Below are 14846 nucleotides of genomic sequence, written 5' to 3'. Positions count from 1 at the left end.
ACAGCTGCTGTGCTCAGCAGGGCTAGGGATCATCGTGCCAGTTCGTTCAGCAGCCGCCCGCTGGGAGGCCTGCCGCTCAGCACGGCGGCGGTGCAGGCACCTCCACCCAGCCACCGCCTGCTGGGGCACAGGCCACGGCTCCCGCTGGGGAGCCACTCACTGCCCACCACAAGGCGCCTTTCCCAGAGCTGGGAGGTCCCTCGGGGACCGCCATCCCCCTCACACAACCATTTCTCCTCAGAGCGCGGCACGACCCCCACGGAAGGCAAGGGGGAGTCCGCGCCCATGACTGCTGACAACCGTTCCCCGGCCACAGAGTTTCCCGGTGCTGCCAGGTTCCACCGACCACGGCCCCAAGCCCCGTCCCCCTGCCACCGGCGCTCGGCACCGGCCCGGCCCGGCCCGGCCCGACCCCACCGCCGCAGCCAGGGCACCCCGCCTCTCCGTGACGTTGGCCACCTCACCCCGCAGCGCGCTGCCTGCCGGGAGGTTAATTGGGCCCTAGCGCGCCCCTTTCCCAGCGTGCCCCGCGGCCGCCGGCGTTACAACCGAGGCTGGCCAAGCTTTCTTTGAGGTGGTGGTCTGTTCGCTCCGCGACCCTTAGAGCCGCCGAGCGAGAGGCAGCATTGCCCTGCCAGCCGTTCCGCCATGCCCCCCAAGAAGCAGCAGCAGCCGGCGGGGGGCAGCAAGAAGGCGGACCAGAAGAAGAAGGAGAAGATAATTGAGGTAAAGCGAACAGGGCCGCGTCGGCCCATACCGGGCGGGGCGCTGTCTTGCCGCGGCCCTCTCCATGGCTGCCGGGACCTGCCGCTTCTTGGTGTTCCCCTTCGGGCGCGGGCAGCTTTTCCCCTCAGTCCTCCGCCGCTCCCTGTAGCGGTGGCGCGGGCGGTGTTGCCGGCCGCTGCCGCCCTCCCTAAAAGCTCGCCACTGGTGCTCGAGTCCAGCCCCGAAGGGTCTGTGGGGGAGGCAGGTTCCCTTGGTGGCCCCAGCGCCGCCCGCATCTGTCACAGCGACCGTCGCTGCGCTTCTTGGATTGGGGTTTGGGTTTCCTGCCTGGGCATCTGCTGGCATGAAAGATAATAGCTGCTTTGCTGTTTGGGCAGAATATCCGTTTAATGCAAGTGTTCTTTTAAATCTAGCACTGTGGATTATTGTTTCTATGTTATTTGAGAATATTAGGGTGGCTGTTCTTGCTCTCTGTTGTCTTCAGATTTTCTGATGTTCTTGCTGAATTCAGCTACATACAAAAACATGCAGCTGAAAGAAGAAAGATCTGCATTGATTAGTAACAAATATTACACAATTAAAATACACAGTGATTATATAGTCTGTGTTTCATTTGCACAGAAATGAAGTGTGTGAGCAATGTCTTTTCTAGATAGTTATTTTACGAATTACAGGCTTTTCAAATTAGCATAAAGTAACAGAGGACTAATTGCTGTTAATAGGTCATACATCTGAAAACAGAGTGACTCTGGAAAGTTGGAACTGTTTATTCTATCATTCTTTTATAATATATTTTTGGACTGTTAGAGCTTCCAAGAGTATGTATGAACAGAGGTCTTATAACTGGGTGATCATCTATTACTTTTTCCTTGAAGGAAAAAAGAGTCAGTATCAAGTTAATAGCATGGATAGGTATGTAATGTAGGCATTTCAGTTGCAGGAAATAATTTCTGGTTCAAATACTCATGTGTTAGTGGGCTATTTTTTTTCTTACAGATAGGTCGTGTAAAAACTTCTCTGACAGTAAAAATGGAGATGCAAAGGAAAAATTGTTTCAGGCAGCAAATGGAAAGTTCTTGCAGTGGAGTTTAGGAAGGACAAACATCTGTCTGGACTTGCCATAGGGGGAGGCCTTATCTTCAAGTTAATTAGAAAATGAAAAGTGTGAAATAATTGAAATTAAAAAGTATAATATGTTACATGTGGCAATACTCACCTGTATAACAAATATGTAACATTTATATATTAATACTCGAAGATAGAAGTAATAAGCTATTTCAGGTACATAGGAAAATGTAAGGCATATTTACCGTTACTCAGTCTTCATACTTTCCTCAGTTATTACTTGGGTGGCAGGGTTTAGTAGGGTCTTTTGAAAAGAAAATTTTAAAAAATTGTGTGAGAGGTCTGAATATTGTCCATACTGCTGCTTGGATTGCTTGTAGTGTTAGAGTCTGTTTAACTGAAAACTTGAGAGGAGTGTCAAGTCTTTTCCTTTTGTAACAAAGTTGTTTCAGTCAATGTGGCTGTGTCTCTTGATTTAGGACAGAACATTTGGCCTAAAGAATAAAAAAGGTGCAAAACAACAGAAATTCATCAAGGCTGTGACTCACCAGGTTAAATTTGGTCAGCAAAATCCACGTCAGGTAAGCATTTATTCTGTAATGTTTTCCCACTGCAGAGTCGAATAGTCTTTCACTAGACATCTAGATCGACATCTAATCTTGAAGTAGAAAACAGTTGAGATGTAACTTACCTAATGTGTTGTGACTGGCACAAATTTCACAAATAGTCCTCTTGCAAAACTTGTCTAGATGGGAAGGATGTACCTGTGTAAAGGTAGTACAGAGTACAGGAATTTGGTTTGTTTGGTTTTTAAAAAAACAACCCACAACAAGGGTGGGTTTTTTGTTTACATTGTGTTTTGATAGTAACATAATTAAGATGTATTATCTCAAATGAAACTGTAGAAACTGGCTATCAGCAAAGTACAGTTGTAAGTTCGTTCTCTTTTTTTCCTGTAACTCCCACCTAATCTAAGAAATGGTCAACAGTTAAAAATACGAATAGCTGTTAGTAATAATAAAACTCAAATTGGGGGAAGATTAGAAAAAGTATAAGCCTGTATGTGCTTGTTCTGCTTATGGAAGTATTTATTATTAATTAAAGTGGAAACAAGTCTGTATCTATTTGGTGAAATTGTCAAAAAACCTGAAATTCTCAGCCACTGTCTGAGAGAGCCACTGCTGTTCTGTGATGAATTAAAATGTGATGTGGCTGAGATACACTTAGATACTTAATGAGAAAGCACAGGTTTCATGAAAACAATATTATTAGGGAAGCAGGCCAGGTCTCTTACTCCTGTAGTGCTAGGGGGAGCTAGTTGCTAAGCATTTACACAGCTTCCTGCCTTATGAACAAGCTTGTGGAATATTTGCATTGGCTAAATTAATGATGTCATAATTTATGGTAAATTCCTTACATAACATAAAGGTGAAATAACATGTCAAGTGCAGGTTTAAAGTTGATATTTGGGTCATTAGATCTAATAATTTCTTGTTGTGGAGAAGAGGACTGCTTTGATGTCACTTCAGAAACATTGGTGTTACTCAAATGTTCGTTCTGAAATTTCTGTACGAAATCCCTGAATCTGTAGCATGTATAGGAATACCACTATGTAAAGTACCTCAGTAATCTTGTTTTCAAATGTTCATAGCTATTGACTGATGGAATCTAATTTTTAGACTGCATCATACTTTCTTACCTTATAAAATAGTTCTCTGTTAGGGTTGTCCCTTAGAAAAAAGAAAAAAAAATTAAAGCAATTTTTCTTGAGTTCCAAGATACAAATGGAATTGCTGTTAATGTTTTGTTGAGTTTTAATTGTGGGTTGGGGTTTTTTTGTTGGTGTTGGTTGGTTGGTTTGTTTGTGTGTTGGGTGGTTTTGTGTTTGGGGGGGTTTTTGGGTGGTGGTGTTTTGGTTTTTGGTTTTGTTTGGGGTTTTTTGTGGGTTGTTTTTTTTTCCCTCTTCTCATTTGTTTGGGGTTTTTAAAAGTCAGCCTCATGCTTTTTGAACTGCTGTAGAGTGAAACAAAAGCAATTCTTAAAGTACTCTTTTTTTTGTAGTTGACATATATGGGTCTGCATGTTACATAAAATAGGACCTTTCAGTATGGGGCACCTCCCACTAGACCAGGTTGCTCCAAGGCCCGTCCAGCCTGGCCTTGAACACTGCCAAGGATGGGGCAGCCACGGTGTCTCTGGGCAGCCTGTGCCAGGGCCTCAACAACCTCACAATAAAGAATTTCTTCCTCATATCTCATCTCAGTCTCCCCTCTGTCAGTTCAAAGCTGTTCCCCCTTGTCCTGCCCTACAGGCCCTTGTAAAAAGTCCCTCTCCAGGTTTCTTGAGGCACTGGAAGCTGTTCTAAGGTCTTCCTGAAGCCTTTTCTTCTCCAGGATGAACAAGCCCAGCTCTCTCAGCCTGTCTCCATAGCAGAAGTGCTCCATCACTCAAAGCATCTTTGTGGCTTCCTCTGGACTCATTCCAACAGGTTCACATCCCTCTTGTGTTGGAGCCCCAGAGCTGAACACAGTACAGCAGGTGGGAGTCTCATGTGAGCAGAGTACAGGGGTAGAATCACGTCCTTTAACCTGCTGGTCACGCTCCTTTTGATGCAGCCCAGCACACAGTTGGCTTTCTGGGCTGCAGGTGCATGCTGACAGCTCATAGTGAGCATGTCAACCAACCCCCTAACTGCTTCTCCTCAGTGCTGCTCTCATTGCAGTCTCTGCGTAGCCTGTATTTGTGCTTTGGATTGCCCTGATCTAGGTACAGGACCTTGCAGTTCACCTTGTTGAACTTCATAAGATTGGTCCACCTCTCAAGTGTGTCAAAGTCCCTCTCTTTGGCATCCCTTCCCTCCAGCATGTTGATTTTGCCACACAGCTTGGCATCATCAGCAAACTTGCTGAGGGTGCGCTCAATCCCACTGTCCATGTCACTGGCAACAGTGTTGAACAGGATCAGTCCCAGCAGTGACCCCCAAGGGTCACTGTCACCAGTCTCCACTTGGACATTGACCCATTGAACACAACTCTGAGTGTGACCATCTAGCCAATTTCTTATCCACTGAGTGGTCCATCTGTTAAATCTATGACTCTTCCATTTAGAGACAAGGGTATTGTGAGGGACAGTGTCAAACACCTTGCACAAGTTCAGGTATGTGATTTCAGTTGCTCTTTCCTCATCCACCAATTCAGGGGACCCATCGTAGAAGGCCACCAAATGTCAGGCACGATTTGTCCTTAGTGAAGCCATATTGGCTGTTACCTATCAGCCCCTTATTGTCCATGTGCCTTAGTATATTTTCCAAGAGGATCTGCAGCTTGATCTTGCCAGGCACCAAGATAAAACTGACCAGCTTGTAGTTCCCCAAAATCTAATTATGTTTGTCCCATGTCCTCTTTCATCTGCCTTCATCCCTCTCTGCGGCCCTGGTATAGATACAGGCCTTTTCTGGCTTATCCAAAAAGAGTAAGGCAGAGTCAAGTTTTTTTAATTTGACACAAATATTTCCTTTCCTAGGTGAACTTGTTTTTCAGTCCTTGGCTCCTAGCACCTGTAAAATAAATGTTATTGTCTTACAAACCACTGGTTTTCAATGAAGCATTGATATGTTGAATTTATACCTGTTCAGACAAATAGTGTTCTAAAAGCAGTTTCCAACTTCTGCAGAAGTTTCCTGGAATTATACTGTACATGAAAAGAAAGAGCAAAACAGCATGTAAAGGCGCTACAGATAGGCTTTTTGCACAGATCTGGAAGTAACCACGTTGGATAGTTGCATTGTTCTTTTGTGATACATTAACAACTCATTTTCCTCTCCTACTCTCAGTATCTTTCACTTGATTTCCTAGGCTGTAAAGGTGCAATAAAGATAACTTGAGTGATTTAATGGCACCTGCCAGCATTTCACATGTCTGACAAATTACCTTTGTAGTATCTTCTGTTTGAAAGGTCAGTACCACTAGATGGCACTGGCTGTTCGTGCAAGGGTATGAATTCTGAGAAACTTAGAAATCACAGGTTTTTCCCTCTTTCCTTATAAACCAATTCAGAATTATTTGCTATTTTAGTGTACAGTTCAGGTGAAGTGAGTAATGGTATTCTAATTTCATATTAATAACTTCAAATTTGGGTTCATTATAGGCTGCTCAATCAGAAAGTGAGAAGAAACTAAAAAAGGAAGATAAGAAAAAAGAATTACAAGAATTAAATGAACTCTTCAAGCCTGTGGTTGCTGCACAGAAAATTAGCAAAGGTAGGGGTAACTAAATTCTCTTCAACTATGTTCTCTTACTCATATATCTACTTCAGGTAAAAGAATCCTTTAAAAATGTCAGTTCATTTTTTTTAATGAAGTAGATATGGCTGTCTCATGTACCAAGTACTTGTTTGGTTTTTGTTTGTTTGGTTTTTGTGTGGGGTTGTTTTTTGTTGTTGTTGTTGGGTTTTTTTATTTTTTGGGGTTTTTTTAAGATCATCAAATATCAAAAGCTATGTTGATATTGACAGGACAGCTGTAGTTACTTTGCTGTATTCAGATTTATTAATTAGATTCTTCTGGATGAGTGGCATGGGTTTTTTTGTGTGTAATGGTATTTGTTTAAAGCAGCCTGTCTCTGCAGGGAAATGTGAACATCTAGATATTACAAGGAGTTTAATATAATTGTCTTCATATAAAAGTCATGTGCAAATCAGAACACTAAGTTTTCCAATTACTTCTGTCCTGCCTCATAATTAACAGTAGGACTTGATTTCAGAAGTGTGGTCTTGAACTTGGTTATTGAACAAACTCGTTTTGTGATGAAAAGTTAAGTGTTTGATAACTGAGCAACTCTACAGTTGGCTGCCATGTGGGAGGCAAAAAGTCAATACTTTTTAGGAATTAACTAAATGTTATCAAATCTTTGCTTTATTAATCTTCTGGAACTAATTATGGACAGTAATTTTTGACTAGATAGGTGTGACTTCCATGTGTGTCTTTAAAGCAAACCTGGTATTTGCTCATTGTGGCACATAGCAGCAGCAAAGGCCAGTTTTCAGTTTATGATCTGCAGTGGTCAGTCTTCTCCAAATAAAGTAGCTCTTGGTTTACAGTTATTTCAGAGGACTAGTACTGTTTTAATTAAAGCTTTGACTTTCTATTGAGATTGCAAGCAAACTTTCTTATGGATCCACTCATGTTTAAAAACTAGATTACTTTAGCTGAGAATTTAACTAGGTATTGCAATACATATTCTAACCACTAGTGACTTGCACGCAGTGTAAAAACAGCAAGTGAAAAACTCGAACTTAAAATCTTACGTAAGTATTCAATGAATATTACAAATAAAGTATTTCTGATTTAATCGTGTCTCATAAATACATTTCTACCTGCTCTCATTTCTTCTCTCGCCTCCTAATGGTCAAATCATTCCTTTAGTGGCATGATAGTTAATTAAACTGTGATTAGGTTGATTGAATAGTTCATACTGTATGAGCAGCCATTTTTTTCTATTTTTAAAGAAAGTGAATGAGTGCTGCTTAGATTATTAGAATTTGTTCTACTGTGGTGTTGATCCGTTAAGGAAAGGCTGAAATCAGGAGATGCTTTACTGTGTATTAGCAGAGAATTACCTTATTGTATAGGAAGGAAGTTGCCCAGAGTGGGATCTTGTATGTATTACATTATATGAATAAATAATTTGCTCAGGCAAACTGCTGTCCATATTTCTTTAAATAGTGCAGTGCCAGCTTTGATACTTAATGCAAGTATCATGCTATACAAACTAAATAAGACATTTTCAGAGCATGAAGTATTTACTTGTGATGAACTTCATATTAAAAAAGCTTCAGTTTTTAAAAACAGATCCTAAAGATTGTGTTCTCAGAACTTTAAATATACAGCTTTTGCTTAAAAATAATATTAAAATATATATAAAAAAAATCATTCTTCCCTCAGGTGCCGACCCCAAATCTGTAGTTTGTGCTTTCTTCAAGCAAGGACAGTGCACTAAAGGAGACAAGTGCAAGTTTTCTCATGATTTGTCTCTGGAGCGGAAGGGTGAAAAACGAAGCGTCTATATTGATGCAAGAGATGAGGATCTTGAAAAAGGTATACAACTTACACAAAATTACTAGTAAATTATTCTGATTCTGAAACTGGACTTTCAAGAGTCTTGTGTTGTGGTTGTGATCCTGAAGAGCCTGCTCAGTGACCAAAGCAACCCACACCACTATGTTCAAAATGATGAGCAACAGTGAAGCTCATTTAAAGAATACTTGTGAACATGCTTCTTAATAACTTATTCAGAAAAAAACTGACCTAGTGACACTGGATGGTATTTTTTCAATTTTGCTGTATAGCACTTTACATCATACAGGTAGCAAGTTGCATAGTGTTTGATCTTTCTGGTAGTTGCTAGTGTCTTCTGAGTTCTATAGAATGGAAGTGCAAAAGGAGGAAGTGTAAAGGGTAACCAGAGTTGCCTTGCAGAATTATTACTAGTGTTTGCCCAAATGTGCACATTTGCAGAATTTGGGATACTCTTCGGAGTTTTTTTGTCTGACTTGTCTCCTTTCCCCAAATCATTTGTTTGCTTCGTGCTCTGGATTTTCTTTTACTTAGCAGGAGTTAGAGATTTTATAGTCAAAATAATTTCTTTTGGTTTTCCTCAATTCGTGATGTCTCGGTCTTCATTTGAATTTTAGCCTGTGTCATCCTAAATAAATGTGATAGGCTCCCACAGATTCACTACTACTGTTGCCATAGGTGATCTTGCTTCTTTTGATGGAACCTTCTTTTAACTTTTAACACATGAAATTTAATATTACCTATTTCAGTCTTCAAGTTCTATTACCTGTATTTTTGGTCAATAGACTTCAACCTTTTCTTTTACTCAGTCATAACCTTTTTCTTCTCCCTTGTCTGTGCTTGCTAATGTACAGATGGGATGATGCAATTTTTTAGTCTTTCAGTGAAACACAATTTATGCCTGTCAAAATACGAATTTCTGAGGCTTTTGAGGAAACAGTCTTGTGAGCAGCATAGGAGAGTTTGAAAACTTCATTATAAAAGCTTGAATTTATTTTCCATTCGATAAACTAAAACGTAAAAATTGCATATTAAAACTGTTACTAGGGAGCAAAACGACAGCAGTGTTTAGTATTTGAAACTTTTGTGTCTATTGGAATTTTCCGTTGTCTTTTTCTAGATACAATGGATAACTGGGATGAGAAGAAGCTGGAAGAAGTGGTGAACAAGAAGCATGGTGAGGCGGAAAAGAAAAAACCCAAAACTCAAATAGTATGTCTCTTTTTTCTTTTTCCTTTTTTTTTTTTTTCCTCTGAACTGTAGTAGAGAGAATTAACTGCAGACTGGTATTAAAACTACAGTGGTGTTGGTGAGCAGGAAGAGAGAGACTGTCAGCATGCTTCATGGGTGCTGCTGACTTTAAAGCAGTATACATTTGCCAGTCTTCTGAGTCATCCAGGCTTTCTAAATTGGGATTATGATAAAGGAGAAAAGCTCTTTAGCTACATGAGTTTTACATAAGTAGTTGCACTTCTTTTGTCTACTTTTTTAGTAGCAATGCATTTCACATGTTTCTTCTATTTTGAGCACAACTGGCTTTGAGTTACTGTACTTCTGACATGTAGTAGCTATAAACTTAGTGTAAATTGCTAGGAATGAAAAAAGAATGTGGTGCTAACAACTCTTGTTTTAAACAGGTCTGCAAATATTTCCTTGATGCTATTGAAAACAACAAATATGGATGGTTTTGGGTGTGTCCGGGCGGAGGAGACAACTGCATGTATCGCCATGCTCTTCCTCCAGGTTTTGTATTAAAAAAAGATAAAAAGAAGGAGGAAAAGCAAGATGAAATTTCTTTAGAAGATCTAATAGAAAAAGAGGTAAAGTTGTCATTCAGGTACCTTTTGGTAGTATTTATTTTTATTACTTTGAAGATACAGGTGTAAATAACTTCCTAATTAATAATTTCAAAGTATAAAATGTTCCTATAGCTGTGTGAGCTAGGGTGAAGGATGTGTAGTATCTGATTCATGTTTTTGTTTAGAAACTACTACCCAGTAAATAGATTAAACTATGACTGCATACTTAGTGCAGGTGTTGCTAATCCTTTGTCTGTTACAACTGCTTCTATGGGCCTTTGTTATTCCCAGCTCGTTGACACCGTAGTTTTTGTATAACTCTGTAACAAGGAAGCAATGCCAGGAGAATGGGGCCTTCTGAAGTTTTTACGTGCTGCCCTGCTTATTTCTGTCAATATTCCCTGGCAATGTTGCTCTGAGGAGAACCTGAGCAATTATTATTGGCTTTTTTCCTCCTGCATTTTCATGTTAATTTTCATGTCTGTTCATCTCACTAAAAGGAAATCTGTGTGTTGAGTCAAACTGAGCGGATGGTGTGTGTTTAACAGTGGTGAGAGTGAAGATGGAATTAAAAAGAAATGGTTTTAATTAGTTTCTGGAAAAGAGTAATTAAATCTCTAATAGTTACAGCCTTTGGAAATAATTTCTAGCATTAATTAGTCTCTTTACTTGACAGCGTGCTGCCTTAGGACCAAATGTTACCAAAATTACTCTAGAGTGTTTTATTGCATGGAAGAGAAGAAAAAGACAAGAAAAAATTGATAAGGCTGAGCAAGATATGGAGAGGAGGAAAGCAGATTTTAAAGCTGGCAAAGCCTTAGTGGTATGTTCTCCAGTCCAATTCTTAACATAAGAAGAAAAGTTTAAGTTCTTGTAATAAGGTAGCTGGCCTGGAATTGCCTTTTCCTTTTCTTGCCCCCATACCCTCTACACCCCTCTTTTTTTTTTGTTTGTTTGTTTGTTTTGGTGTTTTGTTTGGTTTTTTTTTGGGGGGGGGGGTGTTTGGTTGGTTTTGGGTGTTTTTGTGTATAGCAGTACAAATTCTAAATTCTCTGAAGTCCTAAATTAAGAGGGGTTTTTTTTTGTTTGTTTTTTTTTTTTTTCCTGTAAATAGATCTGTGGACGTGAAGTATTTGAATTCCGCCCAGAGCTGGTTGATGCAGATGATGAAGAGGCAGATGACACCCATTATATTCAAGGAACAGGAGAAGATGATGAGGTAAAGAACTGTATTAACTTGAGTAATATTTCAAGTTGCACTCAAGTGTGAAAACTTTTTAATTTGAGAGCTCTTACGGTGCAATTAGTAAGCTTGGTTCGTAATGTAACGCCACTGCAGAGTAGATTTTTTTGTCAAATTTGTGTCAAAAGGAAGATTAAAGAATTTTGTATAAATCCTTTAGGAATGAGAATTTCTGTAGAGAAGTAAATCACACAGAGCATCTTGGTTTGTTTTTCAGATGGAAGACCCTGTGTGTATAAATGATGTAGATTTGAACCTGTATGTCCCAAAGGCTGTAGACGAGACTGGTATTACTGTGGCTAGTCCTGAGCGATTCAGCACATACAGTTCAATAGAAAAAGACGGTAAGTTCATTTATTTAGGCATCAGTAATACAAGATTATTAATATAAAGGCTTCCCAAAAGACAGATAGAAATGAATTCTTGATCTGCTTAAAAAGGGCAGGGAAGTGAAACTGTTATCAATAATACATGCAGTTATTAAAGAAAAAGCTTCTAGAAAATGCTATGTGCTTTATATATATACTATATGAACAAAAAATCTAAGGTTTTCTTTTTATTTTCTACCTAGCTTACGTTAGCTTGTAATTTCTTAGAGCAAAGTCTTGATCTTTGTGTGCTTGCAGAATGCATATGCTGATCTTAAAGATCCTGAGCCTTCTAAGTGCAGACATTCAGTAGGAGCAGCTTATTAAACTTGACTTAGTTACAAAAGTAGGAGTTTGAGGAGTTGGGTGCACCAAGGTTTGGGGGTTTTAAGCTGTTATAATAATTTGTGATCTAAACCTGCATATTAATTGGGTACATGCAATTTAACTGATATAAGTCTACATAAATTCAAATAAAGTGACTTCTTTATGGTTTCAAAACTTTAAAGCCTGTTTAGTAGGATTGTTAATTAGTGATTAAGAAACATGTGATACTGAAATGTGTAAGAATTATTTTTAATTACAGATAATAAATTAAGTGAAGCTTCTGGTGGTGATATAAACAGCAGTGAGCAAAACGACTTGGAGGAAGATAATGATGGAGATGAGGAGTTGGAAAATGGAGTAATTGATGCAGTTCCAGTTGATGAAAATCTTTTCACTGGAGAGGACTTGGATGAACTAGAAGAAGAACTAAACACTCTTGACTTGGAAGAATGAATTAAAAAGCTCAAGTGAGGAATTAAATCTATGTGACAAAATGAAAACTGACTACATTATTTTTTACTCCTTTTTGAATAGAGTTCTTAAACAGGATGTTTATGGTTACCCAGCTGATTCTGATGGGCCCATCTTACACGAAGAATATTTTCCTTCAGTCTCATCTATTCCAGTCTTGACTATGCTCACAGTAAAATATTCAGAGTAGTTGAGAATTACCTGACAAGTTGAAGTTGCAGAAAACAAGATTATAACTTTCAACTAAAAGTAGGAAGTGTAACTTCTTTGCCAGTATGAAAATGTAAGTGGGCAATTTGATACGAGGTACAGTATAAAGCATTCTTCACCAGAACTGCATTTTTATTAGTGATTGTGATGATTCAGAAACTGCCTGAAGTGTTCTTTAGTCAGCATACTCTAATGAAGCTGATGCAGATTATGCTTCAAGTGGTGATTAGCTTTATTTGATCAGCTGGATATTGAAGATTGTGAACTCATACATCATACAATACAATATGGTGCCCTTTGTTTAAAATGTTTTAAAATTTCCCACTGCCTTTTGCCAACAAAACTGTAAATAAAAACTATCAACTTTAAAATATGTGTATGGATTTTTCTCTGTTTAAGTTAGGTTATCATACCAAACTGTTAATACCTTCATTTTCTAATACAGCGATAAACACTTCTCTCTCCAGTTCTGATGCAGAAGTGATAATGGCTTCTGTTAAATTACAGTTAACTGCAATTATTTTTTTACACTTAATGCAGCATAAAATTCAGCTGCTGATTTTTTTTCTTCTTTTTTTCCCCCTGCTCTTCTCTCCTACCCATCCATTAATTGATTTAATACATGTTATACATCACTCACTGTTATTTGAGTCTCATTCTTTCCTTGCTGTGTTTTGTGTATTAGCAGAGACTTCAAGCTCTGTAGAGCAGGGATATTGCAGTCTAAAAAATGTCTTTCATATTTTTGGTGTTCTATAAATAACACCAAGTTCTGCAGTACTAAGTCGCCTCAAAGTGGAGCAGTGTTGTACTCTGCATTGTGTACCATGTAGGCAGCACTTACTGTCAGGATTAAATGGAGTCAATGTGTCCTCCAAAAATCTATTGAATCCCTGCCATAAAGATTTCTCAGTAGTGGGGCTTTTTCAAGGGTTATGCCTCCTTGCCACACAAACAGTATCTGCAATAGTATTGCTGAGGTAGTGCTATCATTTGTATAATCTTTTTTTTTTTTCCTAAAGCCTTCAAATTGCTACTTAAAAGGTCATTAAGATTTGTAGCATTGTTAGTGACCTTTCTCAAACTGCTTTTGGGTGGTAATATTAGCTTTATTGGTTATTTATGACACTACTAAATTGACTCTTGAATCTTGAATGCTGTTTTTAAAATAGCTGACTTAATTATTTTGCCCTTTTGGGGGTCTGTGGCATTTGTTTTTCCCTATAGGAACAAGGAGCAGTGTTTGGGAGAAGGAAGCCTACTGAAATTGACTTATAAATGTAAGTGTTTAAGGAAAAGCTGAAATATCAGATGTAAATATTTATTTATTGAAAGAAGAATCTATAGATTCTTCATAGAAGAATCTCTGTAAACAGCACTGACAGATTATTGTATTATACTGGCCAGCGGTAGGATACTTAGATATCAGGACACTTAAGAATGCAAGCCATTGGAATGTATGATGCATAATTTTCTGAAGTTGTATATTTGAAATGGGAATAAAAGTAATCATTATCAAGAATGAAAATGGCTTTCTATATTTTGTGTCTTAGAGGCTGGTATGTTGTATATAATGCTGATCTGTTTCACTGATCTAAACAGGTTAAATCTTTGGCCCAGTCAGTGTTGTTAATTATTTGCATTTCACAGTGGAGGAATGACAGGGTAACTCATTTCAGATAATAAAACACAAAGGTAGATGAGCAGAGAAAGGAGTGTGTGTGTGTGTGTGTTCTTTTGAGTGAGGCACTGGAATGGGTTGCCCAAGGAAGTTGTGAATGCTCCATCCCTGGCGGTGTTCAAGTCCAGGTTGGACAGAGCCTTGGGTGACATGGTTTAGTGTGAGGGGTTGGAACTTGAAGATCTTAAGGTCCTTTCCAACCCTATTCTATGATTAAAGAAACCTAAATTTGCAGCTGATTAGGCATTTCAGTCAGTTAATGCTCAATTAAAAATGAATGTCAAGGCCTGAGTTAGGCTAGGTGATGGATTAATATATTAGAAATGAAAGCTGTGATAGAATTGAGTCTACCTCAGTGTGACTTGCCACCAAGTTATTGCTGTTGATGCAAGTTTCTTGAAATTAGTCTGATATAAAAGTGAGTCATGGAAAAATGAGAGAGAATCTGAATTCTAAAATAGCAGTATCTTCACTTCAGTGGCCATCCAGTTTGTATTGGTCAAAAATAGTGTTTCACAGTTAAGCAGCAGGAAAGCTTGGTGTGAGACACTCACTGGATCAAGGTCAGACTGGAAAGGATCATAAGCCAGGGGAAGAACACCTCTGCAATACCTTTTCCTTGCAGCCTTCACCATTGCTTGCATTGTCTAGTTTTATACCTATCTTAAAAGATCACTATGTGAGAGGTATAGTAAAACTATGGCTTTAACATTCACTGAGGCAATGCACTAGTTTAGCACTTAGCTTTCACAGTACCCTTGTTACTAGACAAAAGAAATATAAAAAACATGGCAGAAAACCCATGCCTTTCATTCCTGGTGTTTGCTATTGTGGGAATAAAGTATTTGTTGGCTTTGAATTTTGCTGTATGTTAAAATTCCAT

General features: G+C 38.9%; 1 protein-coding gene across 1 annotated transcript; it reads left to right on the top strand.

Annotated features, from left to right (window-relative positions):
- The first annotated feature begins 533 nt into the window (after nucleotides 1-533).
- ZC3H15 (zinc finger CCCH-type containing 15) lies at nucleotides 534-14059 on the top strand. The gene is made up of 10 exons (XM_080632144.1): nucleotides 534-726; nucleotides 2271-2372; nucleotides 5938-6049; nucleotides 7733-7885; nucleotides 8985-9076; nucleotides 9502-9684; nucleotides 10340-10486; nucleotides 10778-10882; nucleotides 11124-11250; nucleotides 11861-14059. The coding sequence occupies exons 1-10, from the start codon at nucleotides 649-651 to the stop codon at nucleotides 12052-12054; spliced, it is 1293 nt and encodes a 430-aa protein (XP_080488270.1). The 5' UTR covers nucleotides 534-648; the 3' UTR covers nucleotides 12055-14059.
- The last annotated feature ends 787 nt before the right edge of the window (nucleotides 14060-14846 follow it).

Source organism: Psittacula echo (assembly GCF_963264785.1).
Source record: "Psittacula echo genome assembly, chromosome: 20".
NCBI classification, from domain to species: Eukaryota; Metazoa; Chordata; class Aves; order Psittaciformes; family Psittacidae; genus Psittacula; species Psittacula echo.
The sequence above is the reverse complement of the archived record's forward strand: the minus strand, read 5'-3'. Positions and strand labels throughout refer to the sequence as shown.

Coding starts and splice junctions, on each gene's coding strand:
- ZC3H15 (XM_080632144.1), top strand. CDS start 649: ATGCCCCCCAAGAAGCAGCAGCAGCCGGCGGGGGGCAGCAAGAAGGCG. Junction 6,050..7,732: donor TGCACAGAAAATTAGCAAAG/GTAGGGGTAACT, acceptor TTCTTCCCTCAG/GTGCCGACCCCAAATCTGTA. Junction 9,685..10,339: donor AAGATCTAATAGAAAAAGAG/GTAAAGTTGTCA, acceptor TTTACTTGACAG/CGTGCTGCCTTAGGACCAAA.